Raw genomic sequence first — 27597 nt, forward strand, 5'->3', positions numbered from 1 at the left:
AGAGGCCAAAGTGGGCGGATCACCTGAGGTCAGGAGTTCGAGACCAGCCTGGCCAACATGGTGAAACCCTGTCTCTACTAAAGATACAAAAATCGGGCCGGGAACTGTGGCTCATGCCTGTAATCCCAGCACTTTGGGTGGCCGAGGCGGGCGGATCACCTAAGGTCGGGAGTTCGAGACCAGCCTGACCAACATGGAGAAACCCCGTCTCTACTAAAAATACAAAATTAGCCAGGCATGGTGGCGCATGTCTGTAATCCCAGCTACTCGGGAGGCTGAGACAGGAGAATTGCTTGAACCTGGGAGGCGGAGGTAGCAGTGAGCCAAGATCGTGCCATTGTACTCCAGCCTGGGCAACAAAAACGAAACTCCATCTCAAAAAAAGAAAAAAACCAACAAAAACAAAATCAGCCAAGCGTGGTGGCACGCACCTGTGGTCCCAGCTACTCAGGGGGCTGAGGCAGGAGAATCGCTTGAACCTGGGTGCCAGAAGGTTGCAGTGAGCTGAGATCGCGCCACTGCACTCCAGCCTGGGTGAAAGAGTGAGACTCCATCTCCAAAAAAAAAAAAAAGAGCTCTAAGATCCAGTAATAACAACAGCAGCAGCGACAGCCACCGCCCGCACTGCTGCTGCCACCGCTAACCAGACCCAGGCGCTATGCTGATTGCTGGGTTGTTTTCCTTTTTCACAGCAGAACAAACAGTGGCACAGCAGTCACAGCTGTGTCATTGTGTGCAAATGAACAAGTGGGAAGTTACACCCAAGTCAGCCTCGATCCAAAAATCCATTTCATTGCACCCCATAATGCAACAGGGAGTCATCAAACATACATAAAACACGGAGAAAGTTGCTTTACAAAAACAGCGGCATCACTCCAAAGCATTGGTTGTAAAGGAAATAATTTTAGGCAGGAACCAATTAGGAAGCTCTGCAAGAAGGTCAGGAACAAGGGAAGGACGGCAGAGAAGATGCAAAGAAAGGGATGACTCCAAACCCGGTCGCCAGCTACCCATGCCCGAATCCTGCCAGCTGCCTGGACTATTACAGCCCAAGAGCTAACAATGGGGTCTACCCTTGTAAACAGTTGCATTTCAACCGATGAGTACCTGCAGAATAGCCTCGATTTTGCCGTGGCGTCGCATCAAATGGAAGGGAAAAGAGTCGGTGCAGGCTGCCGAAAATTCCAGACTCGCAAACACCCTCCAGGTTCCCTCGGGCTCCTCCTTCGCCCTTGGGGCCACACCTGCAAGATGGCTTCTGTAAACTGTTCCTCCGCTCCTCCTCCTCAGCCTCTCCTCGGCTGCCCTGGCTTCCTGACACCGCCTGACGCAGGCTTATGCGAGGGCTGCATTCCTGGCCTCTGGGTGACACTTTGGCCACCCTGTGTTTCCATTAACCCCGCTAAATCGGCTGTTAGGCTGCTGAGGAAGGGTTTAAGTCCAATCACACTTCCCTCACTGCTGCTTCACATTATGTAGCCTAGAGTTATCATTGTTTCTAAGGTCTGTACAGAGCACACAGACCACCTACATCCTGAAATCAATCACGAACAACAGCTGTCAATATGTGGTCGCCCCTCCCACACACACCGTTCCAGGAGCCCCTGTGAAAGCACAGGCCAAGCACCTGGGCACAGATTCTCCTCCGCACGTCATGAGGGGGGAGGCGGCGGCTCATCCCCTCCCCTGGAAGTGCCCTCAGATTTGACACACCCGGGTCTGCAGCTCTCCCACTGCCTTGAGTTCTGGTCGAGTAAATAACCTCAAAGACAGACCAACCCAAAAAAGGATGACTGGATTAAGCACCCAAAGCAATACTTCAACTTCTGGTGAGAATTCAATCCGGAGCTGCAAGACATTTATCACTGTATCTGCAAATACCAATCATGACTTGATTATCTTCGTGAAACCTCATTTCTTCGTGTCCTGGGGGACATTTTTCTCCAGAAAAGTGCGGTATAAACAAACAACATGCTGATTCTCCAGGACACTGCTGACAGCTCTGAGCAACCCAACAGCCAGCACTCCCAAACCCATTTACCACCACATCTGTCCTTTTTTTTGAGATGGAGTCTCGCTCTTGTCGCCCAGGCTGGAGTGCAACGGCGCGATCTTGGCTCACTGCAACCTCCGCCTCCCAGGTTCAAGCGATTCTCCTGCCTTAGCTTCCCAAGTAGCTGGGACTACAGGCGCCCACCACCATGCCTGGCTAATTTTTGTACTTCAGTAGAGATGAGGTTTCACCACGTTGGCCAGGCTGGTCTCGAACTCCTGACCTTAGGTGATCCACCTGCCTTGGCCTCCCAAAGTGCTGGAATTACAGGCGTGAGCCACCACACCTGGCCCCCCACCCTTTTTTTTTTTTTTTTTTTTTTTTTGGAGACAGAGTCCTGCTCTGTCACCCAGGCTAGAGTGCAGTGGTGTGATCTCGGCTCACTGCAATCTCTGCCTCCTGGGTTCAAGTGATTCTCCTGCCTCAGCCTCCTCCTGAGTAGCTGGGATTAGAGGCGCCCGTAACCATACACAGTTAATTTTTTGTATTTTTAGTACAGGCAGGGTTTCACCATGTTGGCCAGGCTGGTCTTGAACTCCTGACCTCAGGTGATCCACCCGCCTTGGCCTCCCAGAGTGCTGGGATTACAGGCATGAGCCACTGCACACGGCCCAATTACCAATCTTCTGAAATAGTTTAGGAATAGGCCAGGCAGAATGCAGAATGCTCTGACACTTCTGTGGCACTGGCTCCTCAGCAAACTCTTTTCTGCATCCACTCCAATTCCCCTCACTCCAGCTGCCTACTTCTGAAAATGACCTCATATTTGCAGCACGCTGGGGTCAACCGAGGAGGCTGCTCAGGGGCAGAGACTGGATATTGCAGCTACCACAGGTCCCAACAGACCCCAAGACTGTTTCCCCCAAGGGAATTGAACCCTCAGACACACAGATGGAGAGAGTTCTGATCTAATTTCCTTCACTGCACTGTCGGGGCATTTTGCCAAAGAGAGCTACTTCACCTGGCATCTCTTCACTCAGAAAAAAAACTGATCAAAACTGATATTTTTTGCAAAAGTTATTATGTACAGATCAGACAGACTTAATTAATTGGGAAAAGACCTTTTAAAGTTAGAGAAAGTCTATTTGGTTTCCATGGGAAATTTCTTTCTTTTTTTTGAGATGGAGTCTCACTCTGTTACCAGGCTGGAATGCAATGGCATGACCTCACTCACTGCAACCTCCACCTCCTGGGTTCAAGCAATTCTCCCTGCCTCAGCCTCCCAAGTAGCTGGGATTACAGGCATGCACCACCATGCCTGCCTAATTTTTGTATTTTTAGTAGAGATGGAGTTTCACCATGTTGGCCAGGTTGGTCTCAAACTCCTGACCTCAGGTGATCCGCCCACCTCGGCCTCCCAAAGTGCTGGGATTACAGGCATGAGCCACTGCGCCCAGGCTCCATGGGAAATTTCTTAATAGAAATGGGATCTCCCAGGCTGAAGTACAGTGGCATGATCATGGCTCATCACAGCCTCAAACTCCTGGGCTCAAGCAGTCCTCCCACCTCAGCCTCCCGAGTAGCTGAGATGACAGGCACATGCCACCACACCCAGTTTTGTTTTGTTTTGTTTAATTTTTTATAGAGACAAGGTCTCGCAGTGTTCCCAAGGCTGGTCTCAAACAGTCCTCCAGTCTCAGCCTCCCAAAGTGCTGAGATTACCGGCATGAGCCACCATGCCCATCCTTGAAATTTTCTTTTAACTTATCTCCAACATTTTTGCTTATGGGCAAAAAAAGAAATATATGACAAAAATAACACTAATAAGAGAAGGTAGAGAAAAGAGATTCCAAACTTCATAAAGAGCCTCTGCTGGGGTATTATAACAAACTACATTCAGCTGCATGAAACCAGAACCAGAGTCTTTCCCACTAAAAATAACTGCACGAGGCCAGGTGTGTGGCTCACACCTATAATCTCAGCACTTTGGGAGGCCGAGGCGGGGGAATCACCTGAGGTCAGGAGTTCATGACCAGCCTCGCCAATATGGCGAAACCCCGTCTCTACTAAAAATACAAAAATTAGCCAGACGTGGTGGCGGGCACCTGTAATCCCAGCTACTTGGGAGGCTGGGGCAGAAGAATCACTTGAACCTGGGAGGCGGAAGTTACAGTGAGCTGGGATCACGCCACAGCACTCCAGCCTAGGCGACAGAGCAAGACTCCATCTCAAAAAAAAAAAAAAAGAACTGCATGAGAAAACAGACCAGGGCTGAAGCAGATTCATCTTGGGTTCCCAGTACATGGTCAGCAGCCCAGGTTCCCTGGCCTCTGCTCTCCCAATCTGTACTGGATGGCTTGCTTCACACTTGTGAGACAGCTGCCAAAGCCCTGGGCTTTCCATCCGCTCAAGGCAGCAGGCAAAACGCAGAGGCCAACCAAGTGTGCCCCCTTTCTTTTTTTTTGAGACGAAGTCTTGCTCTGTCGCCAGGCTGAGTGCACTGGCGCGATCTCAGCTGACTGCAACCTCCGCCTACCGGGTTCAAGCGATTCTCCTGCCTTAGCCTCCTGAGTGGCTGGGACTACAGGCACACGCCACCACACCCGGCTAATTTTTGTATTTTTAGTAGAGACAGGTTTCACCATCTTGGCCAGGATGGTCTCAATCTCCTGACCTCATGATCCACCTGCCTCAGCCTCCCAAAGTGCTAGGATTACAGGCGTGAGCCACTGCGCCCGGCCAAGTGTGCCCCTTTCAGGGAGCCCGGTCTAGAAACTTCCACCTCAACATGCTGGCAAACTTGCAAGCAAAGGGGTCTGGGAAGGTAAATAATTTATCTGGGCCCCAACTACACAAAGCAAAACTGAACTGCATTAGGAAGGAAGTTAAGAATGGACAATGGGTAGGCAATTAGCAGTCTCTGGCACAGGTATCAAATCCAAAGTCAGATTCCAGTAACAAGCTCTCGGTGAAAAGGATACTAGGACATCCTTCGGCAACTCCTCCTTTTTCACCAGCACAACTTACTGCACAGTTCCTCAGAGAAACTTCTTGCAACTTGCTCAGCTGACTGCATGAAAAACAGAGTTCACAGGGATACATAAGCACGTATGCTATCCACTGGCCCTTTAAAAAATTAAACACATTTCAGACATATAAAAGGGTACCAAAAATAATATACAAATACCAGTAACCACCACCCAAATTAAGAAATAAAGCATTAAAAAAAAGAAAAAGAGCACTATAAATATTACAAATGCAACTGAGGTCCTCTGGGGCCCTCTCCAAACACAACTCTCCCTCTCCTCCCAGGGGTAACCTTTTTTTTTTTTTTTTTTTAGCTGGAGTCTCGCTGTGTTGCCCCGGCTGGAGTGCAGTGGCACAATCTAGGCTCACTGCAACCTCTCCCTCCCAGGTTCAGGTGATTCTCCTGCCTCAGCCTCCCCAGTAGCTGGGATTACAGGCGCTCGCTACCATGCCTGGCTAATTTTTGTGTTTTTAGTAGAGATGGGGTTTCACCATATTGGTCAGGCTGGTCTCGAACTCCTGACCTCAAGTGATCCACCCACCTCGGCCTCCCAAAGTGCTGGGATTACAGGCGTGAGCCACCACGCCCAGCCCTCCCCAGGGCCTTATACTACATTTGGTGTTTATTTAATCTTAAGCATTTCTTAATATTTTTACCATATATTTCCATATCCCTAAACAATTACAGCATTTTTTAATATTCTGAAACTTGATATAAATGGTATTCTACTCCGCAGAGCCTTCTGCACCTGACTTTTTCCTCAACAGTCTATTGTTCAGTGGTGAGATTTCGCTACGGTGACACATGGAGCTCCAGGACATTCATCTTCACACCTTACAGTGTTTGTTATATGAACAGACCACAAGGAATGTAGATACTCTTCTGCTGACATTTAGATTGTTCCCAACTCCGCAGAAGTACATGCTATGGAGTGCTTCTTGCACTCCCATGTAAAAGCCTCCCTAAGGTACTTCCTAGAGAGCGCATCCAGCTTCAGCATGACCAGATACTTCCGGCAGCCATTTGTTAAGTGTAGAGAATCTTGTGCTTTCTGTTCATGAAAAGAATCCGCATATATAATGTCTAAGAACACAGAATCTGGAACCAGACCACCTGGGTTCAAATCCCAATTCCACCATCTCCTTTGGCTTTGGAGCAGTGCCTCTCTGTGCCTCAGACTTCACATCTCTAAAAGGCCACAGTATATGCACAAGTTCACAGCAGCATTATGCCTGGTAGTCAAAAGGTGGAAGCAACCCAAGTGTCCATCAACAAATGAAAGGATAAACAAAACGTGGCACACATATACAATGCAATATCGTGCGAACTTAAAAAAAAGGAAGGAAATTCTGACATATGCCACAATGTAGATGAAACTTGAGTGTATTATGCTAGGTGAAATAAGCCAGTCACAAAAGAACAAATACATAGCTGGGCGCAGTGGCTCACACCTGTAATCCCAGCACTTTGGGAGGCCAAGGCAGGCGGATCACATGGGGTCAGGAGTTCGAGACCAGCCTGGCCAACATGGTGAAACCCCGTCTCTACTAAAAAAACTACCAAAAATTAGCCTGGCATAGTGGGGGGCACCTGTAATCCCGGCTACTCAGGAGGCTGAGACAGGATAATCACTTAAACCCGGGAGGGTGGAGGTTGCAGTGAGCCGAGATCACACCATTGCGCTCCAGCCTGGGCAACAAGAGCGAAACTCTGTCTCAAAACAAAAAACAAAAACAAAAAAAAAAAAACAAGAAAGAAAAACTAGGGTACAAAAGGCAGCAGCAGAATTCAAGGGTAGAGGGTCCCAAACTTTCTCAGGCCACAGGGTCCTTAGGGTTTCAGTAATTCTTTTCATGGTACTTAGGCCAAAATAAATACCTCGCAGTTCCAATTAAGTATGTAGTTAGGGCCAAACAACTTAATCATTGCTTATGTCCTGTCAACTCAGTGTCTGCTGGGCACTGCCCAACTTCCCAAACCCTGGAATCAGACTGGATGCCACCAACTCCATTTCCAGTTCCACACTGATTTAAGAGATACTTGCTTTTTTATAAAACAAATATTACTATTGATGCATGCTAGATGTACATAAATACTTGCGTTTTATTGCGGCAATTGCCCAAAAGCCAGCTTTGTAGGCTTATGACATCATTGAAAAGAACTACAGGAATCTCATGAAACAGGCAACTACTTCAAACTGTAGTTTGCACTGTGTCCAACAGATGTCGCTCCTTCCCCCTAAAATTTAAAATAGCCTTCCTTGCCAGGTCAACTTGGCACTAAGCATGAGGACTCAGATCTCAATCCAAGCATCACTCCAGAGCCAAAGCCATCTCCAAGAGGAACCATACATAATGGATTTTTTAATTTGTTTTTGATTCCTTTATTGAGTAAGTCTCTTCTTAGTGGTACGATCTCAAAGCTGGTCAGCTGGATTTTATTGAGGAGATAAGACAATGGCTTAAAGTAGAGGTTTCAAGTCCTAACTGACAGCTATCATTAATTGTAGGATCTCATTTGTTTTTCACAACGGCACTTATATCTTAGGTTTTATGTTGTAACTGAGGAAACTGAGGCTTAGAAACAATAAGTAGCTATCTCTAACTTCTGTCAGAGCCAAAAGTGCCTTAGCTGGCGTCTGAACCCAGCCTAACTCCAACACTGGCTGCATTCCACCAAGCTGTCTCATAATTTCTGAATTGACTAATCTCCAGCCAACATACAAGACTGCTCCAGAATCTCTAAAATTTTACCTTTTCAATCAAGAAAGACACTAGCTAATGATTAAATGCAATGATACTCAAGTAGTAGGGTCATTTACAGAAAAATTCATGAGTTACATAGCTGTTCATAAACTAGGGGACGAAAATCCTTTTGCAATTTGTTAATATTCTCAGATCCCATAATATTCTCCGAAAGAGTTTAACCAATAAAAAAAAAAATGCTTCTTTGGGGTAAGAGATATGTAAATATTTGGGGGTTTTTTTTTGGTTTGTGTGTCATTTGAGACAAGGTCTCACTATGTCACCTAGGCTGGAGTGCAGTGGTGCAATCACGGCTCACTACAGCCTTGACCTCCTGGGTTCAGGTGATCTTCCCACCTCAGCTTCCCAAATAGCTGGGACTATAGGCACACACCACTACACCCAGCTAATTTTTGTATTTATTTATTTTTTTTTTTTTTTGTAGAGACAGGGTTTTGCCATGTTGCCGAGGCTATCTGTATTTTAAATGGGAAAAAATAAAGCAAAGAACTCTAACCCTATGAAGCATGTAGTTCTTTAAATCCAAGTAAATCAGTAGGGTAAACAGTAAAAACTGTTCATGATAGTTATGTCTTTTTTTTTTTTTTTTTTTTGAGACAGAGTCTCATTCTGTCACCCAGGCTGGAGTGCAGCAGCACAATCTCGGATCACTGCAACGTCCACCTCCCAGGTTCTAGCGATTCTCTTGCCTCAGCCTCCCAAGCAGCTGGGACTACAGGCGCGTACCACCACACCCAGCTAATTGTTTGTATTTTTAGTAGAGACAGGGTTTCACCATGTTGGCCAGGCTAGTCTCAAATTCCTGGCCTTAAGTGATCCAACTGCCTTGGCCTCCAAAAGTGCTAAGATGACAAGCATGAGCCACCGCACCCAGCCCGTTTACAATACTTATATCTAAGTGGTGGCATTAATCATGATACTTTTTTGTTCAATTTGTAATTTCTAAATTCTCAAAAATAAAGGTATTTTGTTTTATAAAGAACAGTCCATTTGTTCCTTTTTTCTAAAACTCTTGATTTATTCTGAGTTTTTTTTTAATGGGGGCCATGTATGCTAAAGAGTAGATGTACCAAGAAATGTATTTATTTTCCACATTGTCCCCATGTGCACTTTTATTAACAACAACAATAATAAAAGATAGTAAAGAAATTTACTTTGGACAGAACTATAGCTTAATTCTTTTAGAGACTGAAAGAAAATATATTGCAGGCCTGCAAGTGGCCACAAATTTATTCTCACAGTGGCCACCAGGGGTCCTTACCCAGATGCCTCGTCCAAGTCACTCACCACAGTAGGAAGCTGCAAAGCCTGGCCATTTCTTGTGCAGCCATTACTAGTTTTGTGTAAATACTAACTTTCTCTCTCTTTGATTCAAGCAGTTCACTGGAATGACTACAAAGCCTCCTTGTACAAAGTCATAATATACAGTTTCAGAGTAAAGAGAATGTTCTCGTGCAGCAGTTTTAAAGTGCATTATTTTAAGGCCGGGTGCAGTGACTCACGCCTGTAATCCCAGTGCTTTGGGAAGCCAAGGATCGCTTGAGCCCAAGAATTCAAGACCAGCCTGGGCAACACAGCAAGATCCTGTCTGTATAAAAATAAAAATACAATACAATACAATACAGTGAAATGCATTATTTAGAGCCCATATCCCAAAATTGTGATTCATCAGAACTGGGATGGGAACAAGGATGCCGCATGTTTCACTGCTCCCCAGGTGATGAAGATGTGCAGCCAGAGGTGAGAACTACTCCCTACTATTAATAGATGGCACCAGCACGCTCCACGGCACAGGGAACAATTGAGACTGCTGTTTCCATTCCCAACTTATCATCACCATGAAACAGAAAAAACCCAAAGTCAGCCTTAGTTACTTAGCCAACAAGAGATAATATGATGTGAATACTAATAATGGGCCAACATATGTTTCCATTGCAAACTGGATACATCTACCAATCCTGTGCTAACATAAGAATTTTAATTTCTCTAAATAATTCTTGGATTCCTCAGATTTTGATTCAGTTTCTGTGGAACCATAAATCAGTTTAGGAGCAAAGTCGTGAGCATCCCTATACAGTCATGGGTCATTTCAATTCTGAACCTTAATAAAACCATAAAAGTCAGCTCTGCCGTTATAAACTCCACTTACCTTTGCTGTTTCATAATAGAGTCAAAACCGATAGTCTCCACAGGTTTATTTCCAATTGTAACAATTTGCTCTTTTCTATCTTCCTCTGGTCCATCTTCTAACACATAGCGGTTCTTAATTGCAGTAAGAAAGTCTGTTCCAAAATTTACCTTGTTCGGACGAATAAAGGATCCTCCTGTTGGGTGCCTGGTAAAGAAGAGCAAATGAAACACAGAAAATATTACCCACCAAGAAAGGCCATAAATGCAATTTTCTGAAGGTCTTCAAAAATTTCTACATGCTAAAAAATCAAAATTAGCATAAAATATCACATACTAAAACAATATATAATCAGTATGATTGATTGACCATAAAGGGTTATGATCATATGCAAGCATGTTAAATCCCTCTAAATAAACTAACAAGTAATATGAAACTGACAGTTCACATTAGAAAAAACAGAAGTATTAAATCCTTGGGGGTGGCCAGGCACAGTGGCTCACAACTGTAATCCCAGCACTTTGGGAGGCTGAGGCAGGAGGACCACCTGAGGTCAGGATTTCAAGACCAGCCTGGCCGACATGGCGAAACCCCCATCTCTACTAAAAATACAAAAATTAGCCCAGCGTGGTGGTGCACACCTGTAGTCCCAGCTACTAGGGAGGCTAAGGCAGGAGAATTGTTTGAACTCAGGAAGTGGAGGTTGCAGTGAGACAAGATCATGCCACTGCACTCTAGCCTGGGTGACAGAGCAAGACTCCATCTAAAAAAAAAAAAAAAAATTGTAGATGGATTATATACAAAATCTTTTATTTATTTATTTACTTATTTATTATTTTGGTAACAGAGCGAGACCTTGTCACTTAAAAAAAAAGAAGAAACAATGAACTCCATAAATTGATCAAAATGGTATTATAAACACTATTTCAGCTTACGATCATTACTTTTTTTTTTTTTTTTTGAGACAGAATCTCACTCTGTTGCCCAGACTGGAGTGCAGTGGTGCGATCTTGACTCACTGCAACCTCCACCTCCCGGGTTCAAGCAATTCTCCTGCCTCAGCCTCCCAATTAGCTGGGACTACATGCATGTGCCACTACGCCCAGGCTAATTTTTGTATTTTTAGGAGAGACAGGGTTTCACCATGTTGGCCAGGCTGGTCTTGAACTTCTGACCTTAAGTGATCCTCCCGCCTTGACCTCCCAAAGTGCTGGGATTACAGGCGTGAGCCACCACGCCTTTTTTTTTTTTTTTTTTTTAAAGAAAGGGGGTCTCACTCTGTCACCTCAGCGAGAGTGCAGTGACACAACCATAACTAACTGCAGCCTCCAATTCCCAGGGCTCAGGCAATGCTCCCTCTTCAGCCTCCCATGTAGCTAGGACTACAGGTACAAGCAACCATGTCCAGCTAACACTTTTTGTACTTTTTTTAAGAGACAACATCTCACTATGTTGCCCAGGCAATAACCATTAACTCTTAAAGAAAGAAATCAGACCTTTTTAGACACCATAATTCTGGCCAGGCACAGTGGCTCATGCCTATAATCCCAGCATTTTGGGAGGCTGAAAAGGGCGGATCACCTGAGTTCGGGAGTTCAAGATCAGTCTGACCAACATGGAGAAACCCCATCTCTACTAAAAATACAAAATTAGCCAGGTGTGGTGGCGCAGGCCTGTAATCCCAGCTACTGGGGAGGCTGTAGCAGGAGAATCACTTGAACCCGGGAGGCAGAGGTTGCGGTGAGCCAAGATCACGCCATTGCACTCCAGCCTAGGCAACAAGAGCAAAACTCCATCTCAAAAAAAAAACAAAAAGTCACCATAATTGAAAAGGATGAAAACTAGTATTTGTGATAAATTTTGTTAACATAAACATACATACAGTTTTCTCTAAGATGTGGGTTCACAGTGATGATCAAACTCTAAAAGGAACTTGTGATCCCAAAAAGTTAAAACCAATCCCCAACCTGGGAAGAAGTGGCCAGGAGGGAATTAGAAACTTAGAGAGTGTGGGCCAGATGCGGTAGCTCACTCCTATAATCCTAGCATTTGGGGAGGCTGAGGCGGGCAGATCACCTAAAGTCAGGAGTTTGAGACCAGCCTGGTCAACATGGTGAAACCCTGTCTCTATTAAAAATACAAAAATTAGCCAGGCGTGGTTGCTGGTGCCTGGAGTTTCGCTACTTGGAAGTATGAGGCAAGAGAATCGCTTGAGCCCGGGAGGTGAAGGTTGCAATGAGCTGAGATCACATCATTGCACTCTAGCCTGGGCAATAGATGGAAATGAGGGGATGGGAGGGGAGGGGAGGGGAGGGGAAAAGGAGGGGAGGGGAGGGAGAGGCGAGGGGAGGGGGAGGGAAGGGGAGGGGGGAAGGGGAGGGGAGGGGGAGGGAAGGGGAAGGGGAGGGGAGAGGGAGCAGAAGGGGAGGGGAGGGGGAGGGGAGGGGGAGCAGAAGGGGAGGGGAGGGGAAGGGGAGCAGAAGGGGAGGGGAAGGGGAAAGGAAGGGGAAGGGAAGGGGAGGGGAAAGGGAGGGGAAGGGGAGGAGAGGGGAAGGGGAGGGGAGGGGAGGGGGAGGGGAGGGGAGCAGAAGGGGAGGGGGAGGGGAGCGGGAGGGGAGGGGAGTGGAAGGGGAGGGGAGCAGAAGGGGAGGGGAAGGGGAGCGGGAGGGGAGGGGAGGGGAAGGGGAGCGGAAGGGGAGGGGAGGGAAGGGGAGGGGAGGGGAGGGGAAGGGGAGCAAAAGGGGAGAGGGGAAGGTGAGGGGAGGGGAAGGGAGGGGAAGGGGAGCGGGAGGGGAAGGGGAAGGGGAGCGGGAGGGGAAGGGGAAGGGGAGCGGGAGGGGAAGGGGAAGGGGAGCGGGAGGGGAAGGGAAACTTGGAAAGTGTGGTGTCCTGGAAGCCAATGAAGAAAGTCAACAACCATGTCCAATGCTAAAACCAGGTCAGGTAAGGTAACAGCTGAGGCCTGGTCACTGAATCCAGCAACATGAACATAACCTTTCCTATGAGCAGTCTGGGTGGGGCAATAGGGCAAAGCCCAGCGGGGTGAGTTCCAAAGACTGGGAGGCAAGTGAGCACAGCCTACCCTTGTCCTGAAGGGGCACAGGGGTCAAAGGAGGGAGATTGCTTAAGACAGAAGAAAATATCCACCTTGTATGTTGATGAAATTAATTCAGTGGAATAGGGGGAAGCTGATTATGCAGGAAATTAAATTCTCTTTTGTAGCAAAATTAAGTCCCATCTCTCTCTCATGGCCTACACACGAGCATCAGTGGTTTGTTTCTGTAAGTTAAACATATCTCTTCAGTTACAAGCCTAGTTTACTGGCTGCTCTGCCTACGGAGTAGCCATTCTTTATTCCTTTACTTTCTTAATAAACTTGCTTTCACTTTACTCTATGGATTCCCCTCAAATTCTTTCCTTTGCAAGATACTAGAACCTTCTCTTGGGGTCTGGATCAGGACCCCTTTCCGGTAACATCTTTCTGGCGAACCACAGAAAGGAGGATACTGAGGAGACCCACCCCCCAACCCAAAGGAAATAGTCTGCAGCACTGACTGGATGACCTTGGGACACAATTGGAGAAACTGGTTATTTTACCAAGGCTTTAACTGGAATGGTGTGTGTTCCTTTAAGGAATCAAACTTGACTTATAGAGCCAATAAAAGCCGCTTGGGAAAACTGGCCTCATTCCTTGTCTACACAGTTCCTGACCTGTGTCCCACAGGCCTATGGAAGACAAGAGAATGATCCCACTTACTCCTGTGAACCAACCAGTGATCTCTGGCTGCTGCTCAGAAGAAACAAGAGTGATGAGTAATGTTATTCTAATTCTGGGCACATATTGGAATTGGCTAGTGACTCCTTATTAGCTTGATTTCAACCACTGCCCAGTTCATGGAAAACTTTCTAATTTAGTTTACTTGGGATTAATTTTACTTTTTTTATTTTAAAAACTGTTGTGGAATATACTGCTGTGATTATACTCTTTGTGTAGGAATGCAGGATAAGCTTACTAAATGTTTTCTTAAACTGAACACTTATTAATCTTCCAGATATCACCTTTTGTCGGAACTCAAGAGTTATGAATGGCCTTCGCCATACCAACGCTTTCGAACTGAGCTCCTCTCTACCCTGAATGCAAGAGACCCAACAGCTAGGCAGGAATATCATCACCCCTGTTCAGCATAAAGAAGTTACAGAAGGTGGATCTTCATCCCTCTGCAGCCCTTAGGATTAAGGGTTCTCTTGTAAAAGGGAGGGGGGGAGGGGGGAAATATGTCAGAGACATTTGAACCAGAGCAACTCCATCTTGAATAGGGGCTGGGTAAAATAAGGCTGAGACCTACCAGGCTGCATTCCAGACTGTTAGGCATTCTAAGTCTCAGGATGAAATAGGAGGTCGGTACAAGATACAGGTCATTAAAGACCTTGCTGATGAAACAGCATGCAGTAAAGAAGCCAGCTAAAACCCACCAAAACCAAGATGGAGATGAGAGTGCCCTCTGGTCATCCTCACTGCTACACTCCCACCAGCGCCATGACAGTTTACAAATGCCATGGCAATGTCAGGAAATTACCCTACATGGTCTTAAAAGGGGAGGCATGAATAACCCGCCCCTTGTTTAGCATATCATCAAGAAATAACCATAAAAATGGGCACCCAGCCGTCCTTGGGACTGTTCTGCCTATGGAGTAGCCATTCGTTATTCCTTTATTATAATTATTTTTGGAGATGGAGTCTCCCTCTGTTGCCCGGGCTGGAGTGCAGTGGGGTGATCTTGGCTCACTGCAACCTCAGCCTCCCGGGTTGAAGCAATTCTCCTGCCTTAGCCTCCTGAGTAGCTGGGATTACAGGCGTGCAACACCACGCCCAGCTAATTTTTGTTTTTGTTTTGTTTTTGTTTTGAGACAGAGTCTCAACTCTGTCACCCAGGCTGGAGTGCAGTGGCACGATCTCGGGTCACTGCAATCTCCACCCCCCAGGTTCACGCCATTCTCCTGCCTCAGCCTCCCAAGTAGCTGGAACTACAGGCACCTGCCATCACACCTGGCTAATTTTTTGTATTTTTAGTAGAGACGGGGTTTCACTGTGTTAGATAGGATGGTCTCGATCTCCTGACCTCATGATCTACCTGCCTCGGCCTCCCAAAGTGCTGGGATTACAGGCATGAGCCACTGCACCCGGCCTAATTTTTGTATTTTTACTAGAGAAAAGGTCTCACCATGTTGGCCTGGCTGGTCTCGAACTCTTGACCTCAGGGTATCTACCTGCCTTGGCCTCCCAAAGTGCTGGAATTACAAGCGTGAGCCACTACGTCTGGCCCCTTTACTTTCTTAATAAACTTGCTTTCTCCTAAAAAATCCTAGTTAACACACACATTCTTAAAACCAGGGGTGGGGATGGGGGAACAGGGATGGAGGCAACACAAACACAAACCAGGGTTCAACTCCTGGCTGCATTACTTACTAGCTATGTGACCTCAGGCAGCTGAATGTATACCTCAACCTAAATTACCTCATCTATAAAGCCCTCTCAAATGAGGTTATTTATAAAGATTAAATAAGCCATCTACTTTATTGCCCGGCACAAGCACTAACTACCCTTTATGTACAGTTACTGCATCTGATATAATACTACTAAAAATAAACTGACCAGGTATGGCAGCTCACTTCAGGAAGCCAAGGCTGGAGGATCCCTTGAGGCCAGGAGTTTGAGACCAGCCTGGGCAACACAGCAAGACCCCATCCCTACAAAAAAAAATTTAAACATTAGCCAGGCATGGTGGTGTGCACCTATAGTCCCAGCTACTCAGGAGGCTGAGGCAAGAAGATCATTTGAGTCTAGGAGTTCACAGCTCCAGTGAGCTAGGATTGCACCATGCCACTCCAGTCTGGGCAACACAGTGAGACCCTGTCTCAGATTAAAAAAAAACAAACTCACGCCTATAAACCCAGCACTTTGGGAGGCCGAGGCGGGTGGATCACTTGAGGTCAGGAGTTCGAGACCAGCCTGGCCATCATGGTGAAACCCTGTCTCTATTAAAAACACAAAAAATTAGCTGGGCGTGGTGGCAGGTGCCTGTAATCCCAGTTACTTGGGAGGCTGAGGCAGGAGAATCACTTGAACCGGGGAGGTTCTCAACCAAGAGGTTGTGGTGAGCGAGATCACACCACTGCACTCCAGCCTGGGCGACAAAAGCGAAACTACGTCTAAAACAAACAAACGAACAAAAAAAAAAACCCCACATATTTTGAAATACTGAGATAACTCAAATGCCATACTCTCTAAACCTAACCAATGGCTCTCAAACTTGTTCAGACGAGCTCCTGACCATATCCATACCATCTATAATGACATAATTTCATCATATGAAGTATGTACAATTTACTAGCAGAAAATATAAATACATGCAAGATAAAGTCACATAAATCTCCAGTATAAAGTGGTTACCTGTTTCAATTACCTATTGCTGCATAAAAACTCGCCAAAGCACAGTGGCTTAAAACATTAAGGTGATACTTGGTACAGTTCTGTGGGTCAGCTTTGCTGAGCTTTGTTGTTCTGATTCATGTGTTGTCAGCTGCGGTCACCCATGTGACTGCATTCAGTTGGGAGCTGGCTGAGGCTGAACCATCCAAGATGGCTCAACTCAGATTATCGGCACCTGGGTGGAGGTAGCTGGAATGGCTAGGGTCTGGCTGGACCCCTGTTCCCAACAGGGTTAGACTTCTCAGGTGATGACTGGCTTCCAAGAGAGTGAAAACAGAACCTGCAAGGCCTCTTAAAGGCTAATCCCAGAACTACTGATACAACATCATTGCACTTATTTACCAGAGCATGTCATGGGCCAGCCTAGACTCAGAGAAAGAGGAAATAGACTCCACCTCTTCATGGGAGAAGTGGCATGCATGAATAAGGATGGGAAGCATTACTGGCAGCCATCTTTGGTGACAATATACCACATCTACCCCTCTCCACCAAAAAACGGATGCCACACTGGGCAAGCTTAGATGTGTCCATCTAGCCACCCAGGCCCAGCAGTTTCACCTCCATGAACAGGACAAGGCTAAGTTCAGGGGAAGGCAAGGGACACCCTCTGCCCCATGCTACCATGGGCTCAAAGTACAGTGTGGCCTGGCCTAGGTGAGGTAAAGAGCAAGATCTTAGCATCCCCCACCATAGAACTTGCCATCTGGATTCACGCAGGCCACATGTGCACAGCAGAGACAACCACACCTGAACTCCTTCAAGTCACAGATTTCAAAGTGGGGAGGAACAAAACAAATGATTATTTTAAAATTTGTGAGCAAAAACTTCCAAGATGTACGGTATGCAGCAATAGCTAACTGAGACAGATGAGGAAGGTGGATTGTTATTTTCACTAACCTCTTATCAAAATTCCACATTATCTTTACTCATAAATTCAGGCAACAAACTAGAGTAAGATTTACAGCATTTTGTCACCAATGGAAATCAAAGATATTTTCCTATTACTTTACACTTGTGGCAGATATTTTTTAAAAGATCACTTATTCTCATGATTGCTTCAAAATTCAGTAGTTATTAGACCCACTGGTAGATTTTATCATTTAGTGTTACTTAATAAAGACATATATTACTGTATCAATTTTTCCCATGCATATTCTCCTACGTATATATCAATTCTTAAAAAATATTTTGATTACTATATTTCAATGTAACTATTTCCTTTGTAATATATTTATTTCCTGCTTTTAAAAGTATTATGTTATGCCTGCCAAAAGGATCCATAGCACAACAAAAGTCCCTGATCTTGAGTATATTCTGAAAAGATGTAGAATCTGAGCTGGGTCTTTAAGGATGAGTAGGAGTTTGGTGAAAAAAAAAAAAAGCAGCTGTACTTTTGTCCTACCATAGGCATCAAACAGGATCCTACATAAAGATACCTACAAAAACAAAAAATAGCAGAGCAAAAGCAGTGCTACTGAAAATAAAACATTTTATGAAAGCTGTAACATTTTAAATAAGATTTTATGCTTTAAACAGAAGTGCGTTTTCCGAAGGAAATTACAAAGATCACTTCTAGGTGATCTCCTTTTTTTATTTACATTTTTGGTAGAGATGGGGTCTCACTATATTGGCCAGGCTGGTCTCAAACTCCTGGCCCAAGTGATCCTTCCGCCTAGACCTCCCATAGTGCTGGGATTACAGGCTTAAGCCACTGTGCCCAGCCTCCTTTAATTTTCTAATATGGCAACATACAAATAGATCTTGTGTTTACTATCAATTAATTATTAATATTAAACATTTTATGTGTAAGAAGGTAAAATAAATCCTCAGGCACGTTACTAGGTGTTAGAAAAATAGCTCCAGACAATTTGTGTTTGCTTATGTACCTTAATGTATGTAAATGTGTACAAATAAGTTTTGCATCTAATAAACTGTTTCTAGAGTCTCATTAATAAAATAGATACTGTTTTATGAAATAGTGAGATCTGAAATTTTAGAAATTAAATTTCATACTGAAATAAAACTTATGAAATAGTATCGGTTTTCCTTAGAGGAGTAACATGGGGGGTGGTGGAATTAGAAATAGAAAAATTTATTTTTCAAACATTATTTGATTTCAGTGAAAAAGTGTAAGAGCTCAACTAATACATTTATAATAATGATAAATGAGAAAACAATGCAAAACAAAAATACCATGGTTTGCAATTCTGTCCTAAATTTACACTTTTTATTTATTTATTTATTTATTTATTTTTGAGATGGAGTCTCGCTCTGTCACCCAGGCTGGAGTGCAGTGGCACGATCTCAGCTCACTGCAACCTCTGTCTCCTGGGTTCAAGCGATTCTCGTGCCTCAGCCTCCCAAGTAGCTGGGATTACGGACGCCCACCACCACACCCGGCTAATTTTTGCATTTTTAGTAGACACGGGGTTTCATCATGTTGGACATGCCGGTCTCGAACTCCTGACCTCAAGTGATCCACCCACCTCGGCTTCCCAAAGTGCTGGGATTACAGGCATAGCCACGGTGCCAGGCCCTAAATCTGCACTTTTTAAAACAGTGGTAATAAACAAGTTTTAAAACCATGGTAAAAAACAAGAAGTCATGAACAGATCTTTATTACTGTTCAGTTTAGTTGCAGGAAGATGAAAGGAGAGTTAGGAATGGTGTTAGGTAGTTGCAAAGCGGATGCTATGCCCTTTACAGATCAAAGACTAACACTAAAGATCAATATTTTCTGGGACATTTCCAGCAGGTTTCTCAGAAAACAAAACAGCCTCAACAAATAATGAAAAATCCTAGCTCAATGGGTGCCCCATCAATAACAACAAATCTCCAAGAGGTAAACCGTAATAATTTACATAGACTCCACTGAGATTCTAGATTAATATATTAAGAAACTGTATCCAAACACTCAAATTCTAAACCATGTCTAAAGAGAAAAATGTTGGTGAGGAGGAGAACACAGGGAGGGGTGTCCAAAAACGTTTCTCTTAGAAGCATTTGGCCTGTTCAGGTTCCTTCCTCCTTCTGCCTACCAATTACACATGCTGCTGGTAAAATCATCATCCTGACCCATGGCCCTTTTGGAAACACGATGTGCTCATAAAACCCAGTTATCAAGATTCATTCTGTCCTATGTCCCCATCAGGATTGCCAGATAGAATCGAAGATGCTCAGTTAAGCTTGTATTTCAGATAAAGAGCAAATCATTTTTAATTAAGTATGCCCCCATGCATGTCTCATATTTATACTAAAAAAAAAGATTTGCTATTTATCTGAAATCCAAAGTTCACTATGCATTTGGTATTTTTGTTTGCTGAATCTGGCAACACTACACAAAGGTAAAGGGTCCCCAACAGACTCCCAAAGTTCCACAGTAAGCTTCTTTCTTGTTGGAGCTTTGGATACAAGCTACTGGGAAAGGCCAGGTCTCTGGGGAGTTTCTAATAAATACTGTTGATCTTGATACCTGTTTGTTTCAGGAATGTTTAGTGTTCGGCAAGGCTGCATAACTAGCTGTTCATCATGAGAGGAGAACTCAGCTTTCCTGCAGTGTTCAGCGCTGTAACATCTGAAGAGCTGACCCAGTGAGGTTGTTTTCCTGTGAGTAAAGCAGTGCAGTAGAAAAGCACCTTGCTGTAGACTGCTCTTTTTGTTTGCTTCTCTAATCAGCTGAATTTAATATTCATCTCAACTGCTTTTGCGTTGACACAATTATGATTTTGCTCTGATTCAAGAAAGCCTTCCAAAAATGAAGCAGAGCTACCACCTTTTTGAACAGAGATGCGCCTTGCCCACATACTATCATTACATTTCCTGATTAAAAAAAAAAAAAAAACTCGAACACTTTACACCATACCAAAAGAATATTTTATACCAATCCATTAATGCTCAGCCAAGATCCTCAAAACACTTTACAACAGGCTTATGACACAAAATATGAATAAATCAAGAATTTTCTTTTTTTAGTTTAATTTTTTATTTTTGAGGGTGCATACAATATTTTGATACAGGCACACGTGTAACAATCACATCAGGGTGAATGGGGTATCCATCACCTCAAACATTTATCCTTTCTTTCAAACACTTATCCTTTATTTCTAGGGCTTTGTTTCTTAAATTGTCAACCACCCATTTCCTAAGATGTCCATTATCACAGACACAGGCTGGAACAGCACGTCCTCTCTGATGCTAAGTATTAAAGTTAGATTCTGCTCCCTAGTGTTGAAGAAAAGTCAAATTTTAAGATTTATTTCTCACCAGAAAAGAGAACTTCTATCATTGCTTGGAAACAGAAGCACTGAAATAAAAGGTGAGTGGGCAGAATACTGACACACACAGCTCTGTTCAGAGCATACTCTGTGGTTTAGGTTTAAAGAAAAAAAAAAACTGAAAACCACTCTGCTGTCTAGGGACAAGGTAAAGAGGACTTCAAGGTTACTTACCATATTTGAACCCCTCAACTACTCCAAAAGACAAGAAGTAGAGAGCAGGAATACCTAGGAAGGACACGGGTGACTGGCGCACAGCCATAAATCTTGGGAAAGTTGATTACAGAAACTGGGTCATTCTTGTCATACCCAACTAAATCAGAGTCAAGGGGCCAAGGGGAAAAAGTGCTCGGGGCATACAGCACCTGCTCCAAGAATTCAGTTTATTACAAGCCCAGCTGCTGAGACTGCCTGTTGTAACCTGAAGCCAGTTTTATTTAATAGCTACTAAAACAATTGGCTATGACGCTAAGACTAATCTTACCTACCACTATCACTCACCAATCAGAGCTTGCTAGCCAGCTCTCCAAAACTTTACTAGTGGCAATGAACTTTCTTTCAGAACAGTATGTAACATTTCTCCTTTTTATAAAATGTACTAGACAGGGCACGGCAGGTAACACCTGTAATCCCAGCACTTTGGGAGGCCGAGGTGGGAGGATCACTTGAGCCCAGGAGTTCGAGACCAGCCAGGGCAAAACAGGGAGTCTCCATCTCTACAAAAAAATCAAAAAGTGAGGTGGGAGAACTGCTTGAGTGTAGGAGGTTGAGGCTGCAATGAGCCATGATTGTGCCACTGTACTACTACCTGGGTGACAGAGCAAGACCCTGTCTCCAAAAAAAAAAAAAAAAAAAGGGAGGGGGTGGCCAGGCGCGGTGGTTGACGCCTATAATCCCTTCACTTTGGAGGCCAAGGTGGGCAGAACACCTGAGGTTGGGAGTTTGAGACCAGCCTGACCAACATGGAGAAATCCTGTCTAAAAATACAAAATTAGCCAGGCGTGGTGGCACTTTCCTATAATCCCAGCTACTCAAAAGACTGAGACAGGAGAATCCCTTGAACCTGGGAAACAGAGGGTACAGTGAGGCGAGATCACGCCATTGCACTCCAGCCTGGGCAACAAGAGTGAAACTCCGTCTCAAAAAAAAGGCCGGGAGCGGTGGCTTACACCTGTAATCCCAGCACTTTGGGAGGCCGAGGTGGGCAGATCACAAGATCAGGAGTTCGAGACCAGTCTGGCCAATATGGTGAAACTCCGTCTCTACTAAAAATACAAAAATTAGCCAGGTGTGGTGGTGGGCACCTGTAGTCCCAGCTACTCAGGAGGCTGAGGCAGGAGAATCGCTTGGACCCGGGAGGCGGATGTTGCAGTGAGCCGAGATGGCGCAACTGCACTCCAGCCTGGGTGACTGAGTGAGACTCCATCTCAAAAGCAAAAAGAAAAAAATCCACCTTTCTCTTTGTTCTTTGGATATACCAAAGACCATCTAGTCTATGTGGATGCCCTGAACTGGAATTCTTGCTTCACAAATAAAATGTTACATTTAGACATTCGTCTACACATTTTATTTTTGACACTGTAAACCACTATTAATTGCTAATGTTACAAATATTAATTATGGGTAATAATAGCTCAGGAGATTGCTATATTTACCTTAGGTTACAAAAGAGATCAGAGAAACTAAAAAATGACATGAAATCATCAAACTCTAAAGGACCAGTTAAATTCCTGTAGTCCAGACCACTGGTTCTCCACCACTTCAGACCCAATGATCTCTTTTGTATTGCCCCATAAATATCCTGAAATGGAATTCACAGATAACTTTACCTACTCATATAATTTTTTAATGTCAACAAAGTGCCTATTTAAATTTTAAAAAGTTATTTATAATAAGATAATATGTATTTCAATTATGTAAATGTTTAGGCATGACAACACAACACTAGACGACATAATGAAGTAAGCAGTTGTTCCAAGGCTAAGAATCCGAATACAGTCATGCACCACATAATGACGTGTAGGTCAACAACGGACCGCATATACTACAGTGGTCCCATAATCACACTGGAGCTGAAAAAATCCTGTCTCCTAGTGAAGCTGTAGCTGTCTTAATGCTGTAGTACAACATAATACTTGTGTTTGTGGTGATGCTGGTGTAAACAAGCCTACTACGCTGCCAGGCATATAAAAGTATAGCACATACAATTATGTATAGTACATAATATTTGATAATGACAATAAATGGCTATGTTACTAGTTTAAGTGTTCACTATACTATACTTTTTATCATTATGTTACAGTGTACTCCTTCTATTTTTTCTTTTTTTTTGAGACACAGTTTCACTCTGCCGACCAAGCTGGAGTGCAATGGTGTGATCTCGGCTGACTGCAACCTCCACCTCCCAGGTTCAAGTGATTCTCATGCCTCAACCTTCCCAGTAGCTAGGATTACAGATGCGTGCCACCATGCCCAGCTAATTTTTTCTGTTTTTAGTAGAGACGGGGTTTCACCATGTTGGCCAGGCTGGTCTCGAACTCTTGACCTCAGGTGATCCTCCTGCCTCAGCCTCCCAAAGTGCTGGGATTACAGGCATGAGAGGCTGTGCCCAGCAAACTCCTACTTATTAAAAAAAAAAAAAAAAAAAGTTAATTGTAAACTACCCTCAGGCAGGTCCTTCAGGAGGTATTCTGGAAGAAGGCTCAGGTCTAGCGCAGTGGCTCATGCCTATAATCTCAGCAATTTGGGAAGCCAAGGCGGGCGGATCACCTGAGATCAGGAGGTTGAGACCAGAATGGCCAACATGGCGAAACCTCGTCTCCACTAAAAATACAAAAATTAGCCGGGCATGGTGACATGTGCCTGTAGTCCCAGCTGCTTGGGAGACTGAGGCAGGAGAATCGCTTGAACCTGGGAGGCAGAGGTTGCAGTGAGCCGAGATTGCGCCACTGCACTCCAGCGTGGGTGACGGAGCAAGACTCTGTCTCAAAAAAAAAAAAAAAAAAAGTGCCGGGCATGGTGGCTCACGCCTATAATCCCAGCACTTTGGGAGGCTGAGGAGGGTTGATCACGAGGTCAGGAGTTCAAAACCAGCCTGGCCAACATGGTGAAATCCCGTCTCTACTAAAAATACAAAAATTACCCAGGTGTGGCGGCGCATGCCTGTAATCTCAGCTACTCAGGAGGCTGAGGCAAGAGAATCGTTGGAACCCAGGCAGTGCAGTGAGCTGAGATCATGCCACTGCACTCCAGCCTGGGTGACAGAGCAAGAATCCATCCCCCAAAAAAAAAAAATTTAAAGTTTATAAAATAAAAAAGTTACAGGAAGCTAAGGTTAATTTATTACTAAAGAAAGAATAAACTTCTAAATTTAGTGTAGCCTAAGGCTACAGTGTTTCCAAAGTCTACAGTAGGGTACAAGAATGTCCCAGCCTTCACATTCACTCACCACTCACTCACTTACCCAGAGCAACTTCCAGTCCTACAAGGTCCATTCACGCTAAGTGCCCTATGCAGGCATACCATTTTCTATCTTTTTTTTTTTTTTTACGATGAGATCTCATTGCGTTGCCTAGGCTGGTCTTGAAACTCCTGGGCTTAAGCAATCCTAACTACTCAGCCTCCCAAGTAGCTGGTACTAACAGGCACATACCACACGTACCACCCCACACTGCTTAATTTTTTTTTTTTTTTTTTGAGATGGAGTCTCACTCTGTCACCCAGGCTGGAGTGCAGTGGCACGATCTCAGTTCACTGCAACCTCCACCTCCCAGGTTCAAGCGATTCTCTGCCTCAGCCTCCCCAGTAGCTGGGACTACAGGCGCCCGCCACCACGCCTGGCTAATTTTTATATTTTTAGTAGAGACAGGGTTTCATCATATTGGCCAGGCTGGTCTTGAACTCCTGACCTCGTGATCCGCCTGCCTTGGCCTCCCAAAGCGCTGGGATTACAGGCGTGAGCCGACGCACCCGGCCAATTTTTTATTTTTACTGTACCTTTTCTATGTTTAGATAAATACTTACCATTGTGTTATAATTGCCTACAGTATTCAGCACAGTAACATGCTGTACAGGTTTATAGCCTAAAAGCAATAGGCTATGCCATACAGTAGCCTAGGTGTGTAGTAGGCTACACCATCCAGGTTTGTGTAAGTACACTATGATGTTCACACAATGATGAAACCACCTAACAGGCATTTCTCAGAATGCATCCCCTTCATTAAGCAATGCATGACTATACTGAGTCAATGTCCCTGAACCAAGGCCTTCCATTAGCATTTCAGGACAAACCCTGCATCACCCAGGACTTGAAGCAATTCTTGATTTTTCTGCTCAGAGTAACCAAGACTTTGAAAATATCACTGTATCCAAAAACCATTAAAGACCATAAAATTATGGACAATTTGGGCAAGCTTTTAGAAGACGGAAGTAGGCTGGGGTAAGTTCCAAATAAAAAGTCCTTTCACAGGGGGTGGTGGCTCACACCTGTAATCCCAGCACTTTGGGAGGGCGAGGCCAGTGGACTGCCTGAGGTCAGGAGTTCGAGAAGAGTCTGGCCAACCTGGTGAAATCCCCGTCTCTACTAAAAATACAAAAAAATTAGCCAGACGTGGTAGCGTACGCCTGTAATCCCAGCTACTCAGGAGGCTGAGGCAGGGGAATTGCTTGAACCAGGGAGGTGGAGGTTGCACTGAGCCAAGATCACGCCACTGCACTCCAGCCTTGGCCACAGAGTGAGACTACATCTCAAAAAAAAAGAAAAAAGTCCTTTCACTGGAGGGTTTGTAAGGTCATGGTCCAGGTACCTAAGGAATCTGTAGGCCTGGCTAAAATATTTCTCCCTAAACATATAACCTGAACAGCTCTGAACAAATTCAGAGATGGCAAGTCTACAAGTAGAGTTGGCCTTTTAAGAACATCCTGACTTTCTAAAATTATGGAATAGTGGACCAGGAGATACGCTGTGTGGTTACCTAATTCTGACCTTCATTTTAAAGGCTAGTAAACTTGTCTTGTTCAGGACCATAAAGACTGTTAAAAGTGGGGTTGGTGCAGTGGCTCACATCTGTAATCCCAGCACTTTGAGAAGCTGAGGTGGGAGGATCGCTTGAGGCCAGGAGTTTGAGACCAGCCTGGGCAACATAGAAAAACTTCATCTCTATTTTTTTTTTTTTTTTTTTTTTAATTAGCTGGGTGTGCTGGTACGTGCCTGTAGTCCCAGCTACTCAGGAGGCTGAGGTGGGAAGATCACTTGAGCCCAGGAGTTCAGGGTGACAGTGAGTCATGATCATGCCACTGCATTCCAGTCTAGGCGAGACAATGTCTCAAAAAATAAACAAATAAATAAACCAACCAAACAAACAAAAAACGTTGTTAAAAACAGACTAGAGGCCTCCTGATTTCTAGGGCAGTATTGTGTTCACTGTACCATACTTAAGGAAAAACAGCTTACTAGGGAAAGATCCTTTTGAGAAATTGAAAACTAATAAAAATCAACAACAACAACAAAAATTTAGAAGATAGGCTCTGCCTGAAGGCTCCCCAGCACCCTTTTCAGAGCTTCACGCAGTTTTTCTGACATCAGGCAATCAAAAATATTAATAGAAATGCAATGTGACGGGCCGGGCACGGTGGCTCACACCTGTAATCCCAGCATTTTGGGAGGCCGAGGCAGGCAGATCACAAGGTCAGGAGTTCGAGACCAGCCTGGCCAATATGGTGAAACCTCGTCTCTACTAAAAGTGCAGAAATTAGCCGGCCATGGTGACGGGCACCTGTAATCCCAGCTACTCAGGAGGCTGAGGCAGGAGAATAGCTTCAACCTGGGAGGTGGAGGTTGCAGTGAGCCGAGATTGTGCCACTGCACTCCAGCTGGGCGACAGAGCGAGACTCCGTCTCAAAAAAAAAAAAGAAAAAGAAAAAGAAATGCAATGTGACATATAACTCTTCCTATGATAAGAAATTTTTTTAACGGTGGCTCAGCATTCCACTATTCAGATGTTCTGTATTTTGGGTAATCAATTCCTTCTTACTGGATAACTAGGCTATTTCTCTTTTCTATTATTTACTTACTGGATTGTAAATTGGTAATGAGCCAGAAAGGTTTACATTCATCCAATGTAAAGGACTGTAAAAAAAAAAAAAAAAAAAAAAAAGGGACGAAGAAAGCAATGCCACCCATAAGGTCAAGAGTCAGAAATTTTTTTAAAAAGGGAAAAATGCTACAAACAGCAGCAATTAAGCCACAAATAAAATCACTGCCTTTTTGGAATACAACAAATTCCATAATATAACTACTCCATGAGCCAAACGTTTCTTCCTCTCCATCCCTCCTTGTCAAGTATTAAATATAACCTTGACTAAATGACCATGCTGATTCATAGTGAAAAGTTACCTGCATTGAAAATACACAGTCCCTTCGTGGCTCCCATCATGCTTTCCTCTCTCGGGATTGTCCCATTCTACTCCTAACCAGGGTCCTAGCAGAACAAGAAAAACCAAATGAGTAACAGATGATGATACAAGCAATGCTCCATTTTTCTGCAAGCAAATACCAATTTGCAGTGGAAACCATATCACACAGATACCACTTGCGGAGGAGGGAATGGACAAGTTAGCCTTATACTCAGGACTTCAATCAGCAAATGCCATAGCATGTCTGGGTGAAAAAGCCAACAAAAACCACCACTCCAGAAAACAAGAATGGCTAAAATTTATTGAGCACACTAAACAAGACTGACCCTTGAGGACATTACACTAAGAGAAATAAGCCACCACAAAAGGACAAACACCATATTCCACTTATATAAGATACTTAGGGTAGTTACTACTGAACTGTACATTCAAAATTGGTTCAGATGGTAAATTTTATGTTACGTATATTTTACCACAATTTAAAATGTTAAATTAAAAAGTGGTT

At 44.4% G+C, this 27597-nt stretch overlaps 1 protein-coding gene across 8 annotated transcripts in view; it reads right to left on the minus strand.

The window, feature by feature from the left end:
• The window catches only part of TBCE (tubulin folding cofactor E), a 90925-nt gene that overhangs the window by 24218 nt on the left and 39110 nt on the right, over nucleotides 1–27597 (minus strand). For 4 of the 8 annotated variants that reach the window (XM_054497205.2, XM_054497262.2, XM_054497219.2 and 1 more), the window contains 3 exons: nucleotides 27073–27157; nucleotides 9936–10121; nucleotides 4975–5063 (listed from right to left, as the gene is read on the minus strand). In XM_054497205.2, the coding sequence (XP_054353180.1) occupies nucleotides 4975–5063; nucleotides 9936–10121; nucleotides 27073–27157 (360 nt within the window). Of the gene's footprint in view, nucleotides 1–4974; nucleotides 5120–9935; nucleotides 10122–15567; nucleotides 15665–27072; nucleotides 27158–27597 lie in introns of those variants that run through there. The other 4 variants (XM_054497244.2, XM_063670927.1, XM_063670936.1 and 1 more) reach the window with 3 other exon arrangements.

This window comes from Pongo pygmaeus, chromosome 1 (assembly GCF_028885625.2).
Source record: "Pongo pygmaeus isolate AG05252 chromosome 1, NHGRI_mPonPyg2-v2.0_pri, whole genome shotgun sequence".
NCBI lineage: Eukaryota > Metazoa > Chordata > Mammalia > Primates > Hominidae > Pongo > Pongo pygmaeus.